Source organism: Carassius auratus, unplaced genomic scaffold, assembly GCF_003368295.1.
Source record: "Carassius auratus strain Wakin unplaced genomic scaffold, ASM336829v1 scaf_tig00035511, whole genome shotgun sequence".
NCBI lineage: Eukaryota > Metazoa > Chordata > Actinopteri > Cypriniformes > Cyprinidae > Carassius > Carassius auratus.
In genome coordinates, this window is record NW_020526234.1 from 28,064 (window position 1) to 52,412 (window position 24,349).

A 24,349-nucleotide genomic window follows, 5' to 3' on the forward strand; every position below is an offset into this window, starting at 1 on the left:
AATCATTTCATAACTACTGTAGGAACTATCCATCTTTTGAGTGCTTATAATTAGTTCATTATTGCTAACTCTACATTTGCTCTCTTTTTTAAGAAGAGCTCATAAAGAGACTATTTTCTCTCTCTGTCTCTCTCTAATGGACAAACATAGCCGTCTAATTCAATCAGCTGCCCACAGGCAGTCAGTGCTGGATAACTACATCAGCATTTAGGATCTTGATTTTATCAGAATTATAGAAAATGACAAGTGAACTTAACATGAACCATAGGGTCTGGGTGGAATCCCAGTATTGGCATTTCTAAATGTACAAAGGGCTGATACAGGAAAATCAATAGTTTTCTGCACCAGCTCACACTCCATCAGTGCTACTGTTCGCTCTCGTGCTGCCCATCTCTCCAATCCATGAATGAAAGAGATGATGCTAAAATATAAAGCCAAAATGACAAGATGGCAAGAAAGAATTACTGCTGTGCAGCCTTAATGATGAGAAAAGAAGACACACCTTAATTCTGCAATAATTCTGCAATAAGAGAAGACAACACAACAACACAAACATTTGATTCTTAAATATAATTTCTTCATTTTTCTTTCATGTATGATTTTGATCTCTTGTCTTCTGTTCTTTTGTTTCCCTTCTCTAAAATGTTCAGTGACTCTCCCTATTTAATATTTTCATGTGTCTCTAAATGTTTTCTTTCCTTTTTCAAAGGCACCCCATCAGAGCTCCATATCACCCCCAAATGTCTCTTTCTCTCTCCCAACCCCCACAACTCTTTAATCCTCACCCATCCCCCATCAGCAGTGGTTTTGTTTCTCACTTCACAAAATATAAACAAAGAAATATTCACTCACTCAAAACACAAACACTCAAGCACTGAAAAAACGTGCAGTGATCTCCGCGCCATTCTTGACTCTTGTAGGTTGCAGCAGCAATCCAGCAAATATTAGTGCCGCCTGGACTAGAGTGGGTCAGACTATGTGTCTGAAAGTACAAGTGTGTGTGTGTGTGTGTGAGCGATTTCCAAAGCTCAACATGGGTTGACAATGTTATCTGATAAAAAGAGATGATCTGTAGCACGTAAGTTAATGTTCAGAATCTGACATACCTGGAGTAGATTAGACCTCCACTGAAAACAGTGTCATTAGTGCATAGGCATTTCAAGTAATATTAAAATTATTATTTTTATTATTTTTAATTATTAAATTTATTTTATCTGAATTTTTATCTGAATTTATCTGAGTCTTAAAAAGTCTTCTAAAGTATATCTTCATATAAAGAGGAGATTGACTCCATCTGTATCTGTTTGTTATATACTGTGCTTTATATTGAAAAAATAGTTAGGTTTAGGGGTAGAGGTAGAGCAGAGACAGAGGAGTGGAGAGTAGAGGGAAACACCCTAGACTAGAGACAATGGAGGGAGGTGCCAGGGAGAAGATGATGGAAAGAGGAGCCAGATGAAGACCTAGAGTACAGCTTGTATGGAGTCCCACTGCAGAAAAGATGGAGCAAGGAGCCAGGGTGAAGCCAGGAGCCTGCCTGTTTGAGGTGGAGCAAGGACTGGTATAGACAGAGGCAGAGCTGAGGAAAAAAAGACCCGAGGTGACACAGGGCCTGGATGGTCAAAGTGGAACGGCAGGCTCATGGGACAGAGTTGGAGACAGTGGTTTGGCAGTCTAAGAATAAACCACTGGGAGTGATGATTAAGGTGAAGCCAGAAGGACAAAGGAGCTCGGTGAAGCCAGAGGGATCAAGGGACAAGGCAAAGCTTAAGGCCTGGAAGACCATGGGGAAGGCAGAGTAATAACTGTCCAAGGTGGAGTCGGAAGTACGAGGGAGCCTGATGCAGCCTGAGGACAGATGGTCCTGTTAGTGCTGAGGGAGTATGGAGCCTAGGGGAAGCCGAATGTTTGGAGGTTCATTGTGGAACTTGGGGATCACCTCAGGAAGGTATCCAGAGGAAGCGAGGCTGAAGAACTAGATGGAGTCTGCAAAGGAAGAAGGAGTGGGAGGCTGAATGGGAACATTGGAGACAAAGTAGACATGGGTCTGGGTGGAACCAGCAGAGACGTGGGAGATTCAGGGCTAAATGGGATCAGTGGAGACTGGGGATTCTGGGAGTAATATTTGTTAATTTCTTATATTTTTCTGTGGACACTGAGCTCAGCTCATTCACATCAGTGGTGTCACTTCACTTTCACTTAATGATGGATGTTTTTTGATGGCTTAAACATCTGATCTAAGAAGTCCCTCATCTTATCCTAAAGGGACTTATTTCCCTGTTCCAGACAGAGCAGATGGACAGTTCATAAATGCATAGTAGTGAATCTCATTGAGACTCTTTCAGCTACATATCATACTATAGAGACTGTGTCAGTTCCCGAACCATCAAATATATTTAAGAAAACACCCGAAACAATTTAAGGGTCACAACTTAATTGATGTTCAACAAATAAAAAACTGATATAATATAGATAAATGATAAAGCTTGACATAATGAATATTAGATCCCTTTCTTATAACTCAGATGTGCTCTGTTTGACAGAAACCTGGCTAAAACCAGATGATTATTTTAAATGAGTCTACTCCCCAAGATTACTATTATAAACATGAGTCACATCCAAAAGGTAAAGGGGGAGGTGTTACTACAATTTATATTCATATTTTAAGTATTTCTCAGCGCTCTGGTTTCAATTATAATTTGTTTGAAGGATTGGTTATTCAACATTATCCAGAGAAACAATTATTAATGATTAATCCCCTGTGATGTTTGTACTGGCTACTGTATACAGGCCACCAGGGCAGCATACAGACTTTATAAAAGAATTTGCAAACTTTCAATCTGAGTTAGTGCTGGCTGCAGATTACTGCAGACATTTATACAATACAGTACATTAATTCATCAATGTCTTTATGATATGTCCCTAAAACCTTCAAACAGCCTGATATTAAGCCTCTAATAAAAAAAAAAAAAAAAAAAAAAAAAAAAAAAAACATAACATCATCCTAGAGAATTAGTTAATTATAGACCGATCTCAAATATCCCTGTCAAAAATACTAGAAAAGTCAGTATACTCTCTGCTATGTTTCTTCTTGGTGAGAAATGGTATATCTTAGGATTTCCAGTCAAGATTTAGATTATCATAGTACTGAGACTGCTGTTATAAAAGTTACAAATGACCTGATCTTTACTTCCAATCGTGGTTGTATTTTTCTATTAGCGCTACTAGATCATAGCGCTGCGTTTGACACTATTGACCACAGCATCCTTCTGAGTAGACTACAAAATAATGTGGTCATTAGTGGAATTGCATTTTCATTGTTCAAATCTTACTTATCTCCTCTTGACCTCAGTGTTCCTCTTCTTTATCATCATCATCATTCACAGACTTTCAGACCGTTTCTCTGAAACTTCATTTATCAGTGTGTACAGGCCTTTATGTAACAACAGCTCCCTAAATAGCATTAAGATGTTTTTGTGAGGAGCTTCACTTATCATCAACCTATTTTCCTTGCTGCCTTTTCAAAGACATACCAAATCCAGAAAAACAGACTTCAGAGACACTCTAAGCAAATAAAAGCTTTTTATATCCCACAGAAACATGCACACAGCATACAAGTGCCCTTAGAGAGATGCTTGCGTCAGCAGGGTAGAAATTAAATGCATTAGATTTTTCTCCCATTTTCCACCTGCATTATCTGCTTTGCTGCACTATATATAAAATATTATGGTCAAACAGATGAACCAATAATCTTTTTTTTTTTATATATATATATAATTTGTAATTTATTTTAAATATCATTCATGGTAAAAAAATTTTTTTGAAATTGTACCTCACATGTAAGTTTAACCTTGGAATAAACACATTTGTAAAAAGGCACTCATGCACACAGTGCAAAATATTGTCAGATGTGGCTATTTTTGCATCACCTTGTTATTAGCTTGCCATCAGAGCAGAAAAAAACTAAACCTAATAGTATATGGTAGAATTGAAACATTTGTCTGTGTACATTAAAGCATTAAATAATTATCATCTGAGTCATGTAACATGGAAAATTCAGTACTATGTAAATAGCTTTAAATTATACTGTCTGCTCACTAAAACCAAGTTAGATTTATTATGGTCAGCTTGCTAACATTTTTTTACATACTTGCACTTGCCAAGTCAGCCAACTACAGTATCATTAAACTGTGTTAAATTTACGGCCACTTTGAATCAAAATTGAAAATTTCTATTTATACATTTACATTAGAAAAAAAGAAAAAGAAAATAAAAAATATATATAATGAATATAGTGACTTCAATCCATGCCCTTTAGTCATCTTATTGCACTGGCTCTTGTACCTTATAAACAAAACAAATTAAATTCAAAACAAAATTTAGTAACAAACACAATTTACATAGAATATACCAATAACAGCAATAATGACCCTAAGCAATGTTTGACACAGATGATATCTTGGTCTTACTGTGATGCAAACAATCACAAGCACTCTGCAGTTCCATGCCCTATAATGCTTTCTAAAAAAAACATCTGCGGGAACTTTCTCAAAGCGTGTCTGAATTCGTAAGCAGTAGCAAAGCTGTTCTCAGTTTACACTGCAGCACTGGCTGTTTTCAGTCAGAACTGCTGAGAAAATCTCATCTTTAAGTAGTAATAAATTAGTGCTTTCACAAACTGCTACAGCATAAGATAAGAACAGCACTGATGAAAGAGCCTAGCCTTCAATCTGAGTCCATTCATAGAATAGCTGGGCTTTCTATGGACGCATGTTGTGCCTATTAATGAACAGACAAAGACGGCAGTTTTCTTGATTTATTTGTGGCTACCATGGAGAGAGTGAGGTGGTGATGGCCAGGAAAGCTATGCAGAGATGGGCTGGTGACAAATTATAAGCCATGCTGTCAGTGACATAACAGAACAAGTTAACAAACACAGATTTATTCATATAAATCAGTCATGGATATAATAATCGAACATAATCTAATATCTAAATATTTCAATATACTCATTCTAAGAATGAACGATAAATGGAACAATGCAGTAATGGCTACTGTAGGCTATGCTGTGATTCCAAATCCAAGTAAAACATGGAAATGGTCCTTTGATAACAAACCCATTACTTCTTTAACAAATTCAACCAATTTAACAAATTTATCAAATTCAAATACAGAATTTTATAGATTTTATGTATCCACAAAACAAAACAAACAACAACAACAAAAACAGCCTTTGCAGACTTTGGTGCTGGTTTAACAAACTTTTGCCATGCGGTTATAGCTCTCCTTGCAGTGAGACTGAATCCTTCATTAGTGGGAGCAGATGTTATACAGATGTTGTACTACAGAAGAGGCCAGGGAGAGTGTGAGAGATCTCAAGGGTTTAGAACTCTCTGTCAAAACCTGGAATCAAATATATGGAATTTTTGATTATTGTGGATGAGTTTTATTTATTTATTTTGCCAGCTGGGAACAAAGTTGCTTGGCAACCCTAAACAACCCACTGTTTCTATGGCAAACGGAGCATCTAACACACTGATCTATAATAGAGAACGTCTTCAGGAACTCTAGCTGCATCGAACGGAGGGCTCTCTTCGAGGAGGGAGCCTTCACCAGCGTTCCCCGTGGTGCTGGCCCCGCTTCTGCCGAGGGTACGCAGGTGGATCTGGCGGAGGGCTATGGAGACGGGCCAGTCCTTATCTTCTTCCTCATCCAAACCCTCGGATTGGAAACACGCTCATCAGTTTCTTCCCCCCAGGGCGAAGGGTCGACACTCCACCTCTCGTCGTCTGATGAGGTGGATGTGGAAACAATTAGTAGGGATTCGCCAACCCTATCACCCCAGTATGAGGAGCTGTTGGAGGTGGTTACTCATGCAGTTCATAAATTAAAGATCGATTGGCCTGCCGAGAAAAAATCTGAGCCACAGAAGAGTAAACTAAGATGAATGCTTTCTGTGGCCAAGGCATCCACCTCCATCCCGGAGCCTTCCTTTCTTTCCCGATCTCCATGAAGAGATGGCGAGATCGTGGAATCATCCTTATTCCACCCGTCTTTTCGGCCCTGACTCTCAGTATTACTCTCAGATCCTTTTCCTATTTGCCGCCTAAACTCTGGAATGACCAACCTAACATTGTTCGGGAGGCAGACACACTCTTGCAGTTTAAATCTAGATTAAAGACCCATCTCTTTAACCTGGCTTACACATAACATACTAATATGCTTTTAATATCCAAATCCGTTAAAGGATTTTTAGGCTGCATTAATTAGGTAAACCGGAACCGGGAACACTTCCTATAACACCCTATGTACTTGCTACATCATTAGAAGAATGGCATCTACACTAATATTTGTCTGTTTCTCTCTTATTCTGAAGTCACCGTAGCCACCAGATCCAGTCTGTATCCAGATCAGAGGGTCACTGCAGTTACCCGGATCCAGTACGTATCCAGACCAGATGGTGGATCAGCACCTAGAAAGGATGTCTACTGCCCTGAAAGACAGAGGAGACCAGGACAACTAGAGCTCCAGATACAGATCCCCTGTAAAGACCTTGTCTCAGAGGAGTACCAGGACAAGACCACAGGAAACAGATGATTCTTCTGCACAATCTGACTTTGCTGCAGCCTGGAATTGAACTACTGGTTTCGTCTGGTCAGAGGAGAACTGCCCCCCCAACTGAGCCTGGTTTCTCCCAAGGTTTTTTTCTCCATTCTGTCACTAATGAAGTTTCGGTTCCTTGCCGCTGTCGCCTCTGGCTTGCTTAGTTGGGGTCACTTCATCTACAGGGATATCGTTGACTTGATTGCAAATAAATGCAAAGACACTATTTAAACTGAACAGAGATGACATCACTGAATTCAATGATGAACTGCCTTTAACTATCATTTTGCATTATTGACACACTGTTTTCCTAATGAATGTTGTTCAGTTGCTTTGACGCAATGTATTTTGTTTAACCCCTTACTAGTAACCCCCCTTTTTTGGCATGGAGACCGAAATTACATACCCAAAATAAAAAGGTTTCTGCTCATGATTCTTTCTGACTAGATACATAATCAACCTTTGTTCACAAAGCTGACACTTTAAAGTTTACTGTTCAGGAATCAGAATCACTCAGACTGTTATGATAATAGAGATATATAAGCTCAAACATAAAAACAAAAATAAAAATATAAAAAACATATGTTTTAAATGTAATTAAAAAAATGTTGATGTAGGAAATGAGTTTGAAAACACAGTGTAGCTAAGGCCACACGTTTTCCAAAACTTCATTAACAATTTCATAATCAAATCTGTAAAACTGTGAATTTTATGAAATATTTTCTAAGGCCATGTCATGTGTGTTTTTAGAGAAGGTTAATCAGATTGATTTATGGCACTTGTCATCTCTATAAGATCTCACATGTAAACATTCCTGTGCTCTTTGTGTTGAAAAGAGCTGCCCGATTCATTATTCTATTGTTCTCACCAAACGAGTCTTTCACACCTCCGCCAGGTATGACACATTATCCGCATTATTCTTTTATCATTATTCTTTTGTTTTTATTCCACCTTTATTAGCCTTGATTGTGGTTTTTCAGGCTTTACAAAGCAACAAAGCAGTGATCTCACTTCAGTCTCAAGAAATTCTCATACCAAGCTTTACTATCGTAATCGCGGGTTTATTATTCGGATATTTTGTGTGTACAGAGGTGTTTCAGTGTTGTTTTGGCCAGATAACTACCAGGAAGTGTGCAGGAAGCATATGACACGATGGGGCGGTGTCCATATATGACACTCTAAGATTCACATTGGGAAGGCCCAATCGGAGTCTGAGTCACACACAGCACGAGCTGACAACATAGCGAACACATACACAGATCGCTGGGAGAGGCTGTTTATCATCAGATCGCGTAAATCCGTGGAAAATGAATAGAAATGACGATTCTGTCTGAAGAAATATGAAGTAAACATCAGTAAATATATCCATATATCTCTGCAGATATGCATCTTTTGTCTATAAATCCTTATTGACGCTGTTCAGTGAGTCTATGTGAACACAAATAAACCGCTGCTGACGTGACTGAATATGAGTGAGTGGTGAATTTCTATTCAAAATGTGGCATCATACGGATTTATTATTTTGCACTCCTGACATAAATCACTAAATATCTGTCACTGCAACAATGTTTTATCAAAATATTGGTCAAATATCGAAGCTAAAGTCTTTAACCTTTCAATTGATGCACAGTTTGCCCAGATGAAGTAAGACAGTGATGTTTAATGTGCTGTGAAAGTGAAACAATAATAAACTGGGGCCGTCAGCGATGTTTGCACGTAAAGGGGTTAAAGCGCTATATAAATAAAGGTGACTTGACTTGACTTGACAATGTCGCTGGGGTCGAAGAGCGAGGTTACAGAGCGATGCTCCGGATTGGTGCACGGAGAGGCATTTGTGGCTGACCCTGTCTCAAATAAGAGAACGGGACAGGGTCTGCCTCCTGGACACCCCGCTTCAGTCCTCAGTAACTCAAGTGCTGGACGCATATGTCCACAGAGCTGCCCTGTGGAGAAAATCAGACCAATTGCTTGTTTGCTACGGTCCTCCTAAAAAGGGTTTTCCCGCCTCTAAGCAGACCCTAAGTCGTTGGATAGTCATTGCTATCAACGTCTCCTATGAGTCCTCTGGTCTTCCACCTCCTTTGGGAGCCAAGGTTCGGGGTATGGCTGCCTCTAAGGCCTTTCTAGCAGGTGTGTCCCTCTTGGACATCTGCAACGCTGCGGGATGGTCCACACCCTTTACATTTGCTTGGAAGTCTCGCAGCGTTGGCACATCGTTCCCCAAAGCGTTACACGCAGCGTCTCATTCCTGAAGAGGAACGCCTCTAGGTTACGAATGTAACCCTAGTTCCTCGAAGGAATGAGATGCTGCGTCACATAGCCATACTCCTGGCACCCCTGCCGGCACTTGCTTCCCTACTTGAAGCTGAAGTCAGCTGCATGGCACGTGCCTTTATAGCTTCCTGGTCGCTACGTCACCCCGCCGTGACGTCACGCCCTTCCATTGGACAGATTGCACATGATATTCAGTTGATCTTGTCAAAGTTGTTTTCCCTAAGCGTTCGACGCAGGTACGAGGTCTTGTTCCTTCGAAGTACTAGGATTACATTCGTAACCTAGAGGCATTCTCTGAGTAGGGAATGAGACACTGTGTCCTTTAGGGTTTGCTATGGGAAACACCTCGCAGGGCACTAGCGTGTGAACTTACCACAGTGTGGATTTTAGAAAATGCACAAAGACTTCACATGCACACTTACCATAGCATGGATTTTCAAATGATGTTCTAAGGAGGAGCTCTCGTGGCACTCAGAGCAGCTCATAGATGGAATGGTGCATCTCAAAACAACATGTTTGAAAGTCATCAACTCGATCTGTGGAAATAATGCTGGAGCACTCTGGGTAAAGAACAAAGAACTCAGTCTCATATGAGAGGAGAACTCCAAATTCAGAAAGAGAATAGATCACTCATAGGTGACCCTTTTTGGAAAAGGGGAGCTCTTCTAAACTACCATGACAATCGCCCAAATACCCCCTCATGTTGAGGGAAGCAATGCTTGAAGTGTATAAACAAATACACACTGGCTGAATGGAGCCCAAGGAACCAAGCTCTAATCATCTCAAGAAAGGGGCCGAAGCTGAGCGTGTAACCCTTACTGTACAGGATTTCAGAAAGTGTGCAATGTCTTGCGTGCACACTTACCACTCACGTGGATTTTAGAAATTGGGCAAATGTTTACGTGCACACTCACCACCATGTGATTTTCAGAAAGTACACAGAGCTTAGCGTGGGTACCTAAAGGTTCCTAAGCATCGCAAAGGCGCTGAACCACATGGGAGGGGCAAGTTCAAATTTTCAAACTTCTAGCGAGGGGAGCATCACCTGAGGCAGCATATACAAGAAGTCTTCTGTAACTGCCACCTCCACTTCCCACTGGATGCGACAGCACAACTAAGCGGCCAGGATGCCCCCCGGACATCCATGAAATTCCCTGCAGTGATGTGCCAGGCCTGATGATCAAGGAGGCTCCCGCAGAAACCTGTGATCTCGGCCGCCTAATATCGGAACATAAAGCCAGACAGCTGGTGCTGACAAGTGTTTAGTAAACACTGTAGCTGAGCATGGCAAAGGAAACTCACAAAGTTTATTAGTAGATACATAAACACCAGCAATTTAACACACATATAAGTATATACAGAAAGGGTTACATAGTCACCCACCCTCCCATGCTGGAGCCCCGCTCAATGGATGCCTCTTTTTAGTCCGGACCATCAAGGTGGTTAAGGTGGTTGCTATGAACATAGAACCAGTCAAAAACATCATAGGTCTAGCATAGAAGACTGTTAAGTTTCCACTTAACCTAGATCAGGTGGAGAGCTGGTGGTTACAGGGGAATTAGGAAGGGGAGGATAAACGCAGAAGTTAAAAACCCCTAAAGGGAACAAGTAGATACCTAGGTAATGCTCAGATTCGGACGAGAACGCTACCTCGACTGGATCACATCCCTTAGGTCCTGCTTGCCTCCTCATGACCCATGAATCCTCTTACTCCCTACCCTGCAGGTGGGGGAGGAGCGCGAGTTGTGACACTAGTCTTCTGTGCTGTCTTTGATCCTCAGATTGAGATGGGCCAAGACCCCTATGTTGTTCGGGCTTGGACCTGGACCTTTGTGGAATTAAGTATTTGAAGGCAGCTGAGCACACCCTCGCCTCCCTCGCTACCGGAGCATCGAGAAGAAAGCCCCATTCTTCCAGATTCTTCCAGGGTTCACCCACAGATGCCTCTCCATTACCACCATGGCTGCTATATACCTGCCCATGGCAGACGCTGCCTGCTTGGTAGCATGGAGAGAGATCTGTGGTGCGGCGCAGCTCGGCTACCTGCACCTTTATCCAGGTCCTTCATCAGATCAGCCATTTGAGTAGGATGTACCCTGGAGGGGCTTTGATGGCAAAGAGGGAGATTTAAGAGAGGATTTTTCCCAAAAAGAGAGATAGCTAGCCAGCGTCTCTTCTACAGGGGGCATCCTCTCATAGCTGCTTTCACGCATTGCCTCGATGTTGGTATAATTCGTATGCTGAAACCGATGGATGTGGGAAAAAAACATCCATTAGAATTCTGCATGTAGATCAGGCAAAAATGGAAGGCTCACCTGAGCTGCAGGGCTATGGTCAGACAAGTAACACTTGTCGAGGCAATTTCGCGGCATCACTTTGCTGGCACACTTCCATGGCAAGTCCAACTTTGCCATGGCACGATCCATAACCTCCAACAGCTCGACATACGCAGGACAGGAGGATTGAGAAGGCTTAGCCTCAGCTTCTTCGCCACCCTAAGACATCTCCTGCTCTTCCTGGTAGAACCCAGCAGAGCAATAACATTCAGTGTCAGAAAGTGTTAGTGACAAAACATCCTCTCTAAACTCCTCAGCGAGATCCACCTGCGATCCCCATGAGCTCACTTTCCTCCATGCCTCAGCAGCGGCGGGTCCTGAACAGCGGGAAGCAGATGGCTGTCCTTCTTTCCTCGTAAAAAGAGACAAATGCTCGCAATGCACACAGACCGAACCCTCAAGGATATTGGATGTGTGCTCTTCACCCAAACAAAAGACACAAAGACTGTGTGTGTCATCAGGTGTCAAATAACGCAGACACGGATGTACACACTGTCTAAATACCTTGCTAGTGGATGCCATGATAATCAGAGAACGATCGCTCTTACTTTGGTCATTCAGATGCACACTAGGAACAAAACAGTCGATGAAGACGAAGAAGAGGATGTGTTAGTGACGTCAGGGGCTGTTGCCAGCCAACTCGTTGGTGTTTTTTCAGTGTAGTTTTTCCCATAGCCACCCCTAAAGGATGCAGTTTGAAGTTCCCTTGAAAGGGAACTGGATTGCTCATGACATCATAAAAATGATGCTACCGTACCACCATATTGGGTATTCCCTAGTATTCCCATATATTCTACTGAATTAATAGGAAATTGTCCAAATGTAATGAGAAAACCTCACCTAACAAGTAAGCATTTTTTTCTAGCAATGCAAAATTCCCAAACTTGTTAATGGTTATTTGTTTAATGTCAGGAATTTCCTGTGTATTAAAAAACTCTTAAACATAAGGTGACTTGACTTGACTTGGCCGCATAGTCATCTTTTAATCATATATGCAAATGTCTTGACTCCACAGTAGAGAAAGTAATTTTGTCTTTACTGTTCCAATGCTTTTGGAGGGCAGTATATATGTAAAGTTGAAATAAAAAAGTTGATTTATTTCACTAATTCCATTCAAATAGTAAAACTTTATATTCATTCATTATACACAAACTGATATATTTCAAAAGTTTATTTCTTTTAATTTTGATGATTATAACTGACAACTAAGGAAAATCCCAAATTCAGTATATCAGAAAATTTGAATATTGTGAAAAGGTTCAATATTGAAGACACGTGGTGCACAATCTAATCAGCTAATTAACTCAAAACACCTGCAAAGGTCTTTAAATAGTTTCTCAGTCTAGTTCTGTAGACTACATAATCATGGGGAAGACTGCTGACTCGACTGTTGTCCAAAAGACGACCACAAAAGACAAGACACAAAAGGTCATTGCAAAAGAGGCTGGCTGTTCACAGAGCTCTGTGTCCGAGCACATTAATAGAGAGGTGAAGGGAAGGTAAAGATTTGGTAGAAAAAAAGTGTATAAGCAATAGGGATAACCGCACCCTGGAGAGGATTGTGAAACAAAACCCATTAAAAAATGTGGGGGAAATTCACAAAGAGTGGACTGCAGCTGGAGTCAGTGCTTCAAGAACCACTACGCACAGACATATGCAAGACATGGGTTTCAGCTGTCGCATTCCTTTTTTTCAAGCCACTATTGAACAACAGACAGCCTCAGATGTGTTTCGCCTGGGCTAAAGACAAAAAGGACTGGACTGCTGATAAGTGATCCAAAGTTATGATCTCTGATGAAAGTAAATTTAGCATTTCCTTTGGAAATCAGGGTCCCAGAGTCTGTAGGAAGAAAGGGAGAGACACACAATCCATGTTGCTTGAGGTCCAGTGTAAAGTTTCCACAGTCAGTGATGGTTTGGGTTTGCCATGTCACCTGCTGGTGTTGGTCCACTGTGTTTTCTGAGGTCCAAGGTAATTGTGGCTGTATACCAGGAAGTTTTAGAGAACTTCATGGTTCCTGCTGCTGACCAACTTTATGGAGATGCAGATTTCATTTTCCAACAGGACTTGACACCTGCAGCCAAAGGTACCAGTACTTGTTTTAAGGACCATGGTATTCCTGTTCTTAATTGACCAGCAAACTCGCCTGACCTTAACCCCATAGAAAATCTATGGTGTATTGTGAAAAGTAAGATGCGAAATGCCAGACTCAACAATGCAGAAGAGCTGAAGGCAACTATCAGAGCAACCAGGGCTCTCATAACACCTGAGCAGTGCCACAGACTGATCTGGTGATTAAGCATTATTCATAATTAAACATAAAATCAAAAAATTAATGTCTCTACTACTTTTAATAAACATTTCTGTACTTATTTTGCGCGCACACACACACACACACACACACACAAACATTTAAACTTTTTCACAAATGTAATCACACAATATAATAAATGCCATAAATCTAAATGCTCTACTTTAATATTTTGTTTAATTTGGACAATTTGCCAGATTATAAAAGTAAATTGGGATGCAAATGCCTTTTCAAGTTTGCAACATTTTTTTTGTTTTTTTTGGTAACAAACAATGCAATCTGCTAAATCTTAAACGACACACTTACACATCCTATGGTCCCCCCCACCCTCTCTCTCTCTCTCTCTCACACACACACACACACACACACACACACACACACACAGAAATAATATCCAATATGGGAACCTACAGAGAGTGTTTGACAGTAGATGAAAGTTGGATAAGATACAGCAAGGTCATTGAGGGGTGAGAATGACAGGTACAGCTCAACTTCACCAGGCAGCCTGATTCAGGTATGACAGTAACAAGTGCTCATCTACAGCCCACATGAAAAAAAAAACTGTTTTGACAGCCTCACAGCATTTGCAGAAGACTGCAGGATACAATTCTGCCATAATTCACTGGACACTATAACTAAAATTACAAACCGACAGTGAAAATCTGAGTGCAGAGAGTAATTTAAGTAATTGCGGACTGATAATGTCATTATTTGCATTGTTTTAATTGGAAGAAAATGGATGCATTCAAATGTATTTTTCTCTTTATCATTGACTCAGAGTCCTTTGTGGACAATGCTGAATGTATGAAAACAAATGTTCCAAATCACTTTACACTGTTATTTGAAGTTGTGCAAGCATATGTAGTACATCATGAAATACAATAGCACCTCTCAATAGTGGCAACACTGATCATCCGGTGTAGACAGCATATATGTTGAATATGGCATTTGAATATGGTGACCATCCTACTGATTAGTAGGCTAAATAACAGTATGAGAAAAGAGTAGTATGGGCAAATTTAAATTTTCTTAAACTAGAAGTAAAAGTAATGTAAAAATCCACCTATTGTCCATGAAGAGCTGTTCAAATAATTAATGAGGTGCTGAAATGTTTTCTAGACAGAAAACAGCAAAGTAACACACTATGTTTTGAAGCTATAGTGTCATCTTTATGCATCTGACTTCACTTGCTTCATTAAACCAGTTTGAATGTAATGTGTATGTGAGATTGATTAGAACTGTACGAGGGCAGCTAGCACAGCTTCGATCAATATAATGAAGACTACAAACAGAGATCAGCTTCTGATATAAGCAAAGACATAACCTTTTTTTCAGATTGTTTCCTTTATTCTGACCCATTTGATAATGCTGCTAGTGTTGGATCAAAAGCTTTTAAAATTAATGTCATTCCTGTGTTTTTCTCCCTTGAGATCAACAATCACACATAATTGTCTATGTATTCAGAATTAATCATAATATCTATTGCGTTCAGACTCTTTCTTTTTCCCCAGATGTTTATGTTGCAGCCTTATAACAAATTTATTTTTATTTTTAATTAAGTATATCTTTGTATTTTGCTGCATTCAGCCTCCCCAGTTCCCCAGTCCCTGCCATTGAAAGATACCCATACAGCATGATGCTACCACTGCAATGCTTCAATGTTGCAGTGTTATTGCGCAGGTGATGAGTGGTGCCTGGTTTCCTCCAATACGTGATGCTAGAAATTGAGGTTCATCAGACCAGAGAATCTGAGAGACCCTTAGGTCTTTTATTTGTGAATTTGTTTATTTATTTATTATTCTCCCTCCACCAAACACCCCCGACCCCCCAAGCAGGCTGTCATATGGGGTTAGGGTATATATAGGGTTAGGGTTAATCCAGTCTGTCATAAAGCATAAAGACTGGTAAAGTGTTGCAGTGATGGTTGATCTTCTGCAAGTTCCTCCCATCTCATCACATGATCTCTGCAGCTCAATCAGGTGCTTGGTCACTTCTCCTATTGTAGTCCTTCTCCCAAACTTCTTCAATTTAATAATTATGGAGGTCACTCTGTATAATTACTGTATAATTATAAGTATAATTACTGACACTTGCGCAGTTGCGCAGACAGAGTGACAACCTCTGACCAAGTCAAAGCATGCATCTCATAGGCTTTCAACATAGCATTCCCCAATGCAACAATATTTGGTTTGTAGTATCAGAACCTCTACTATGGCTGATGATCAAACAAACAACTGGTCAGAATTAAACAGCCAGCTCATTTAGTCAGTGCAAATCCTTAACATTCTAAAGGCATGGTCATGGTCACATTTATCATCGTTCAGTTAATTTTCACAGTTGAAATACAGTAATTTGCCATTTGAAATTCTAAAAAGACAAAAAGTGAAAGCGAAGAGGAAATAACCTTAGGTCCAAAATAGGAAGATCTCACCGACATGCCTGCACTTCTCAAGTTGTCTTAAACCAAGACAATCAAGCATTTCCCAAAAGAGACGCTTATTATAGGAACATGCTCAGCATCAATAACCATGACATACACAAGTGAGAAAATGCTCTTGTAGAAAATTCCTACAGGGCAATGCACTGGATTCATACCGTGCTACACTGAGAATTAATCAAATGCCACTTCAAAGCATAGAGACACCTTGAAGGGTGGCTGTTCTTTACTGAAATGGCCAGAACAGGGCAACTAAGAGAGGGCAGACATTGTCCTTCTGAACTCTCCATGAATTGAGACCAAGTCTCCTGTGTTCGGTTAACAACATATGCAGAACATGAGAGAGACAAAGTGTGTGCAATGGATCTGTTACTGCTTAAACACAATGAAACTTGTTGAATCGAATCCGGAGACCAGCATATGCTCTTCTGCTGTTTTCTATGCATTTCTATGAGAGACCATTTCTGGGCCAACATATTGAGAATGTACCTCAGCAGGACCCGGCTGAGAAACCTTAGCTGTGAACCTTAGGTCAATGTGCATGAGAGGGCACATATTGTGAATATGCAAACCCCAATCCTTGGAAGGAAACACCAAGCTTCATTGCATCCCTTGTCTGGTCCTCTCGTGCATGTTGCAGAGAGAAATAATAAAACTGGTTCACAGAGGGAATAAGCTGAAACTTAAGAATGACAGCAGTCTCTGTGTACCAAAACATTCCAGACATGGGATATTGAAGCAGCCAGCATGAATATTTTAAATCTTATTTTAAATTCATCAAAGATGAATGCTTAGTCATAACCAAACCCTCCATCAATTTTTTTGGCTTGAAGCATCAGATCAGATCAGCTCCTTGACCACGTCAGAGTTCAAACCATCACCTTCATCACCAACTCTTCTTACAAGCATGTCTTTTTGAGGCATCAGTGATGGAATTAATTTTAATGAATTGCATGATTCTATATGGGTTTTAGACAATCATCCCACCTGGAGTCGTTTCCCATTTAAAAAAAAAAAAAAAAAAAAAATACAAGTTTTAAGAGAAACAAAATTTAGTAATTAGTAGTCATACTCTAAGTGCTTGTCAGTATACTTGACCGTAAACTTCAACCACATTTAAAAGACAATAGAGTCTTTTTTTTTGACTTCACTTGCTTCATTAAACCAGTTTGAATGTAATGTGTATGTGAGATTGATTAGAACTGTACGAGGGCAGCTAGCACAGCTTCGATCAATATAATGAAGACTACAAACAGAGATCAGCTTCTGATATAAGCAAAGACATAACCTTTTTTTCAGATTGTTTCCTTTATTCTGACCCATTTGATAATGCTGCTAGTGTTGGATCAAAAGCTTTTAAAATTAATGTCATTCCTGTGTTTTTCTCCCTTGAGATCAACAATCACACATAATTGTCTATGTATTCAGAATTAATCATAATATCTATTGCGTTCAGACTCTTTCTTTTTCCCCAGATGTTTATGTTGCAGCCTTATAGACAATAGAGCCAATCATGGAATTATAAAGATGCACTTTAAAAGATGCACAAGTTCAGCTTATTGCATTTAATATAAATTTAAACAATAAAACATTTTCATTTAATTGTAATTAACTGTTTGAAATAAAATACATATATTTACATATATTTAGGTTAAAAATACACTAAAGTTACTTTTTTTACACTAAACTACTTCTTTTTTTTTTCTTTTCACAAGCAAACTTTTGTCAAGCAGAAAGATCTGTAAAAAGCAGCACATGCCAATGTCTATGTAAAAATACCCTGCTGTGTGTGTCTGGATCTGAAAGCAAATTTATAATGAGTACATTGCATATGTACTTTATTTGATCTCTTTTTCTCTCTGAGGCCACACTAACACATCTTAATTAGATTATTTAGCAAACATGCTGTGACAACTAGTTCTGACTAGAATAAAATACCCAGTGCAAAACATCCCAATACACTATGCTGAATGTCAAGCAGCAACAATAATCATATCACAATCATTGAATACAGCACTGGTTAAGCCACATTAGATCCTCAACTGTAATTATGAGGGTTAGATCCCTAAAAGCAGTAAATTCCACTTCTAGAGTGACTTTCTCTCTGTATCAATAATTAATATGTCCTTCACTGCAGCAATGCCTCATTGAGGGAGGAAGAGAGTGCCATAAAATTAGCGTTTTAGCATTTTTTTTTACTGTCACACTTAAACTGTGTTCACTCTTTCTTGCCTCACTCCCCTGTTCCATCTCCTCCAACTTCTTTATGTTTCCTCAGGGTGATTAACCAAAAACTATGCCATTTGTGCCCAGTTCGTGTCCTCAGAATGACATAATATGCCAGAATTAACTTTTCTCAGCACATAGAGACTCTTTCACCTAGATATCACACTATAGAGACTGTGTCTGTTCCCCGGACTAGAAAATACAAAAAACGTCCATACCAAGTTAAGATTAACAATTTAATTGAGGTTCAACAAATAAAAAACAGATGCAATATGGATGAACAAATGATAAAGCTTGGCATATTGAATATCAGATCCCTTTCTACGAAAACACTTTTTGTAAACTGATCACTGATCATAACCTAGATGTGCTCTGTTTGACAGAAACCTGGCTAAAACCTGATGATTACATTATTTTAAATGAGTCCAACCCCAAGATTAATGTTATAAACATGAGCCATGTGTAAAAGGCAAAGGGGGAGGTGTTGCTTCAATTTATAACAAAGTTTTCAGGATTTCTCAGAGGGCAGGATTCAAGTATAACTCATTTGAAGTAATGGTGCTTCATATAACATTATCCAGATAAACAAATGTTAATGATAAATCCCCTGTTATGTTTGTACTGGCTACTGTATACAGGCCACCAGGGCACCATACAGACTTTATTAAAGAGTTTGGTGATTTTACATCCGAGTTAGTTCTGGCTGCAGATAAAGTTTTAATAGTCTGTGATTTTAATATCCATGTTGATAATAAAAAAGATGCATTGGGATCAGCGTTTATAGACATTCTGAACTCTATTGAGGTTAGACAACACGTTTCAGGACCTACTCATTGTCGAAATCATACTCTAGATTTAATACTGTTACATAGAATTGATGTTGAAAGTGTTGAAACTATTCAGCCAAGTGATGATATCTCAGATCATTATTTAGTTTTGTGCAAACTTCATATAGCCAAAATTGTAAATTCTATTTCTTGTTACAAGTATTAAAGAACCATCACTTCTACCACAAAAGACTGCTTTTTAAGTTATCTTCCTGATGTATCCAAATTCCTTAGCATATCCAAAACCTCAGAACAACTTGATGATGTAACAGAAACTATGGACTCTCTCTTTTCTAGCTCTTTAAATACAATTGCTCCTTTACGCTTAAGGAAGGTTAAGGAAAACAGTTTGAATCCTAAAGAGAGCAGCCAGAACAATGGAACACAGCTGGAGGAAAACAAAACTAGGGGTATTTCATATTGCTTGGCGGGAAAGTAACCTATCCTACAGAAAAGCATTAAAAACTGCTAGATCCGATTACTTTTCTTCTCTTTGAGAAGAAAACAAACATAACCCCAGGTATTTATTCAATACAGTGGCTAAATTAACGAAAAATAAAGCCTCAACAAGTGTTGACATTTCCCAACACCACAGCAGTAATGACTTTATGAACTATTTAACTTCTAAAATCGATACTATTAGACATAAAATTGCAACCATTCAGCCATCAGCTACAGTATCGCATCAGACAGTGCACTATAGACCCCCTGAGGAACAGTTCCGCTCATTCTCTACTATAGGAGAGGAAGAATTGTATAAACTTGTTAAATCATCTAAACCAACAACATGTATGTTAGACGCTTTACCATCTAAGCTCCTATAAGAGGTGCTTCCAGAAGTCATAGATCCTCTTCTGACTATTATTAATTCCTCATTGTCATTAGGATACATCCCCAAAACCTTCAAACTGGCTGTTATTAAGCCTCTCATCAAAAAACCACAACTTGACTCCAAAGAACTAGTTAATTATAGACCAGTCTCGAATCTCCCTTTTCTGTCCAAGATACTAGTAAAGGTGGTATCCTCAGAATTAGTATCCACTTCATCTACAGCGATATCATTGACTTGATTGCAAATAAAAACAGACACTATTTAAACTGAACAGAGATGACATAACTGAATTCATTGATGAACTGCCTTTAACTATCATTTTGCATTATTGACACACTGTTTTCCAAATGAATGTTGTTCAGTGCTTTGACGCAATGTATTTTGTTTAAAGCAATATATAAATAAAGGTGATTGATTGATTGAATTATAATCCTTCTTAGAGAAAAATGGTATATGTGAGGATTTCCAGTCAGGATTTAGACCGTATCATAAAACTGAGACTGCTCTACTTAGAGTTACAAATGATCTGCTCTTATCATCTGACCGTGGGTGTATCTCTCTATTAGTTTTATTGGAGCTTAGTGCTGCGTTTGACACAATTGGCACAGTTGGCATTAATGGAGGTGCATTAGCTTGGTTTAAATCGTACTTATATGACCGCCATCAGTTCGTAGCAGTGAATGAAGATGTATCATATCGATCACAAGTGCAGTATAGAGTACCTCAAGGCTCAGCACTAGGGCCACTACTCTTCACGCTTTATATGTTACCCTCAGTGTTGTGCCTGAACGCGTTCATTGAAGGATAGTTCATGAACTGATTCATATTTTGGGCGAACGTGAACTGAACGTTCTGAATTAATGCCCTATGAACGTTACTGTCAACTCGTTCATTCTGGTGTCTGTGAACGGCACGCTCTCTCAGGTTAATTCGTTCAGTAGGGTGCCAGATTTCTATAGAGCCTTCCAGGCGAAAAAACGGCTAAAACACACCGTAAACGGGTCTTAATATGTAGCGGAAAAACACCCAACACCAGCCATATATGGGCTGTTGCAATAATTCTGAAAAATAATAGCTCGCAGCAACATATGGAAAAAAAGAACTATGAACTAGTTCATTTTTGGAACTGTGTGAACTTAGTTAAAAATTTTGTAGTTTGAACTATGAACTGAACTTTGAACTAGTTCATGTAGAAAGTGAACTTTCCCAACACTGGTTACCCTTAGGAGATATCATCAGGAAACATGGTGTTAGCTTTCACTGTTATGCTGATGATACTCAGCTTCATATTTCTTCACGGCCCGGTGAAACACACCAATTTGAAAAATTAATGGAATGCATAGTTGATATGAAAAACTGGATGAAGAGTAATTTCTTACTGCTAAATTCTGAAAAAAAAACAGAGGTGTTAATTATAGGACCTAAAAACTCTGCTTGTAATAACCTAGAACACTGTCTAAGACTTGATGGTTGCTCTGTCAATTCTTCGTCATCTGTTAGGAACCTAGGTGTGTTATTTGATCGCAATCTTTACTTAGAAAGCCATGTTTCTAGCATTTGTAAAACTGCATTTTTCCATTTCAAAAATATATCTAAATTACGGCCTATGCTCTCAGTGTCAAATGCAGAAATGTTAATCCATGCATTTATGACCTCAAGGTTAGACTATTGTAATGCTTTATTGGGTGGTTAAATATTGCTGCAGTTTAAAATCTAGATTAAAGACCCATCTCTTTAACCTGGCTTACACATAACATACTAATATGCTTTTAATATCCTAATCCGTTAAAGGATTTTTAGGCTGCATTAATTATGTAGGTAAACCGGAACCGGGAACACTTCCCATAACACGCGTTGTATTGCTACATCATTAGAAGAATGGCATCTACACTAATATTTGTCTGTTTCTCTCTTATTCCGAGGTCACCGAAGCCACCAGATCCAGTCTGTATCCAGATCAGAGGGTCACTGCAGTCACCCGGATCCAGTACGTATCCAGACCAGATGGTGGATCAGCACCTAGAAAGGACCTCTACAGCCCTGAAAGACAACGGAGACCAGGACAACTAGAGCCCCAGATACAGATCCCCTGTAAAGACCTTGTCTCAGAGGAGCACCAGGACAATACCACAGGAAACAGATGATTCTTCTGCACAATCTGACTTTGCTGCAGCCTGGAATTGAACTACTGGTTTCGTCTGGTCAGAGGAGAACTGGTCCCCAACTGAGCCTGGTTTCTCCCAAGGTTTTTTTCTCCATTCTGTCACCGATGGAGTTTCGGTTCCTTGCCGCTGTCGCCTCTGGCTTGCTTAGTTGGGGTCACTTCATCAGCAGCGATTGCAAATAAATGCACAGACACTATTTAACTGAACAGAGATGACATCACTGAATTCAATGATGAACTGCCTTTAACTATCATTTTGCATTATTGACACACTGTTTTCCTAATGAATGTTGTTCAGTTGCTTTGACGCAATGCATTTTTTTTAAAGAACTATATAAATAAAGGTGACTTGACTTTAACTTTATTTTAATAAGTGTGTCTAAAATGATTGATATCTCAATTATTAAAAAAATATTATAGCAATCGTTTTTTTTTATTGCTTGTCAATACTCATTAATACTACACAATTTTAAGCACGTTTAGGATTTGAGGTAACAATTTAAGACATGATGAAAATCAGCCTTTTTTAACCACTTTTCTGAATATCTCAATGGGAACGTCCCACTATGACAGTCCTCCCAACAATAAACCTAATGGCAAACTTCCAGAAACACAAGGGGCCATTTTCTGAGAATGACACACCTTCTACAATATGTATTGTCGTTGTGCAGTCTAAACTGTACACATCCGAGCGGCAAGAGGTTCTCCAGAAGCCTGCAGACATTCAGGCATTCATCCAAGATGAGAAAATCACCATACGCCACACACACGCACACACTAATAATGCACAAGGCAAAGACAGTTACAATGCTAATGAGCTGTAATATGAGAGTAATGAGACATTGAGCAGCCAGTCAATCCTGTAATATAGAACTTCCCTTTCCTTGAAGGACTCTTACGGGAACAGTGTCAAAATGCTGATAATAAAAATACTCTGCTCAGGTGCTTGCACATTGGTTTAGATGTTTGTGAATGATGGTAGAACACGCACTAAATGAATGTGGCCTATCTTACCCACAGGAGATGGGCTTCCTCCGCTGTTGGGGGTGTTATGTGTCTGCGCTGGGGAGGGCAAGCTCAGGGAGCTGATGACTGATGGGAACAGGAAAGGATAAACTCCTGCTCTGTAGCGCCTCATCTGATGAAGCGTTGAACTACAGCTTGAAGCTGGGTCTCGGCTCACCATCTTCATTGCTCAGGGAGGACGAAGGTGAATTAGAGGTGAAAGGAAGGATCAGGGTTCATTCTCTTAAAGGCAGATGCAACGTACTTCCTCATATCCATCAGAGAAAACATCCAGATGGCTCTTAGCGTGCCGGGGGGCAGAACTGCATGATATTCTCCTCCAATGTACACCAATTACAGCACATGACTGGGCCTGCTGTCACACAGGGGCATTGCTTCTAGTAGTACATTAATCTGAAACACATCAAGATTTCTGGTCAATACTTGTAGGCAATAATTTATTAAGATATTAAAGTTCTTAAAAATTTAATGTCACTATCCGCTATATGTCACTGATCAGAAAATCAGGCTCCAAAGTCATTCCATTCTCCTGCTAGACAGCCATTTAAAACAAAATAGAGGAAAATACCATACGAAAAAAAAAAAAAACACTCAAATGTACAAAAAATTTTTTTCTGTATTTCTTTTCAAAATATAGTACTTATGGTTATGTTCAAACCTAGATTTTTTATGTAATATTAATCATTATATATATATATATATATATATATATATATATATATATATATATATATATATATATATATATATACGTAAAATTTCCCAAGGACAAAAACCTCCATACTAAGTATAAAGGAAGTATAATGATTTTATCAAAAGATCACTCATTTCTCATTTACTTTAGTAAATAAATAATTTACATGATATATAATATATTATACTATAGAACAATCTTCTGCAATCAAACCTTTTGTTTTATATTTCTATAAACTTTATATTTTGCTTTGTCCTGTCTTTATTGCAGTTCTGGTCTTTAACATTGCAATCCTGTTTCTATACTTTACAGTTTTTTGCTGAATGATTGTTTGCAGTTTTTTTAGAAAGGGACCTTGAGGTCTTGAAAGGAATTATATAGACCATGTATTAAGGCCAGCTTGTTTTTCAAACCAACAAAACACACCTGATACATCATCTCTGGTTTTTAGCGAAGGCAATACTACTTTGCTAAAAATACTACTATAGCATCTGTGACCAATGAAAATGGAACAAAATGAAAGCCTGTGCAGAAAATATGTCCTCTCACTAATGTTTATACTCTCCAATCCCTCATTAATTTGAAATGTTACTCACAACTGTGAATGAATTTTGAGAT

At 39.1% G+C, this 24,349-nt stretch overlaps 1 protein-coding gene across 1 annotated transcript in view; it reads right to left on the reverse strand.

Annotated features, from left to right (window-relative positions):
• The window catches only part of LOC113082001 (retinoic acid receptor beta-like), a gene marked incomplete at its 3' end in the record, with an annotated part of 39,297 nt that extends 15,783 nt beyond the window's left edge, over positions 1–23,514 (reverse strand). The window contains exon 1 of the mRNA XM_026253900.1: positions 23,026–23,514. Coding sequence (XP_026109685.1) covers positions 23,026–23,203 — 178 coding nt within the window. The remainder of the gene's footprint in view (positions 1–23,025) is intronic.
• Between the last annotated feature and the right edge of the window lie 835 nt (positions 23,515–24,349).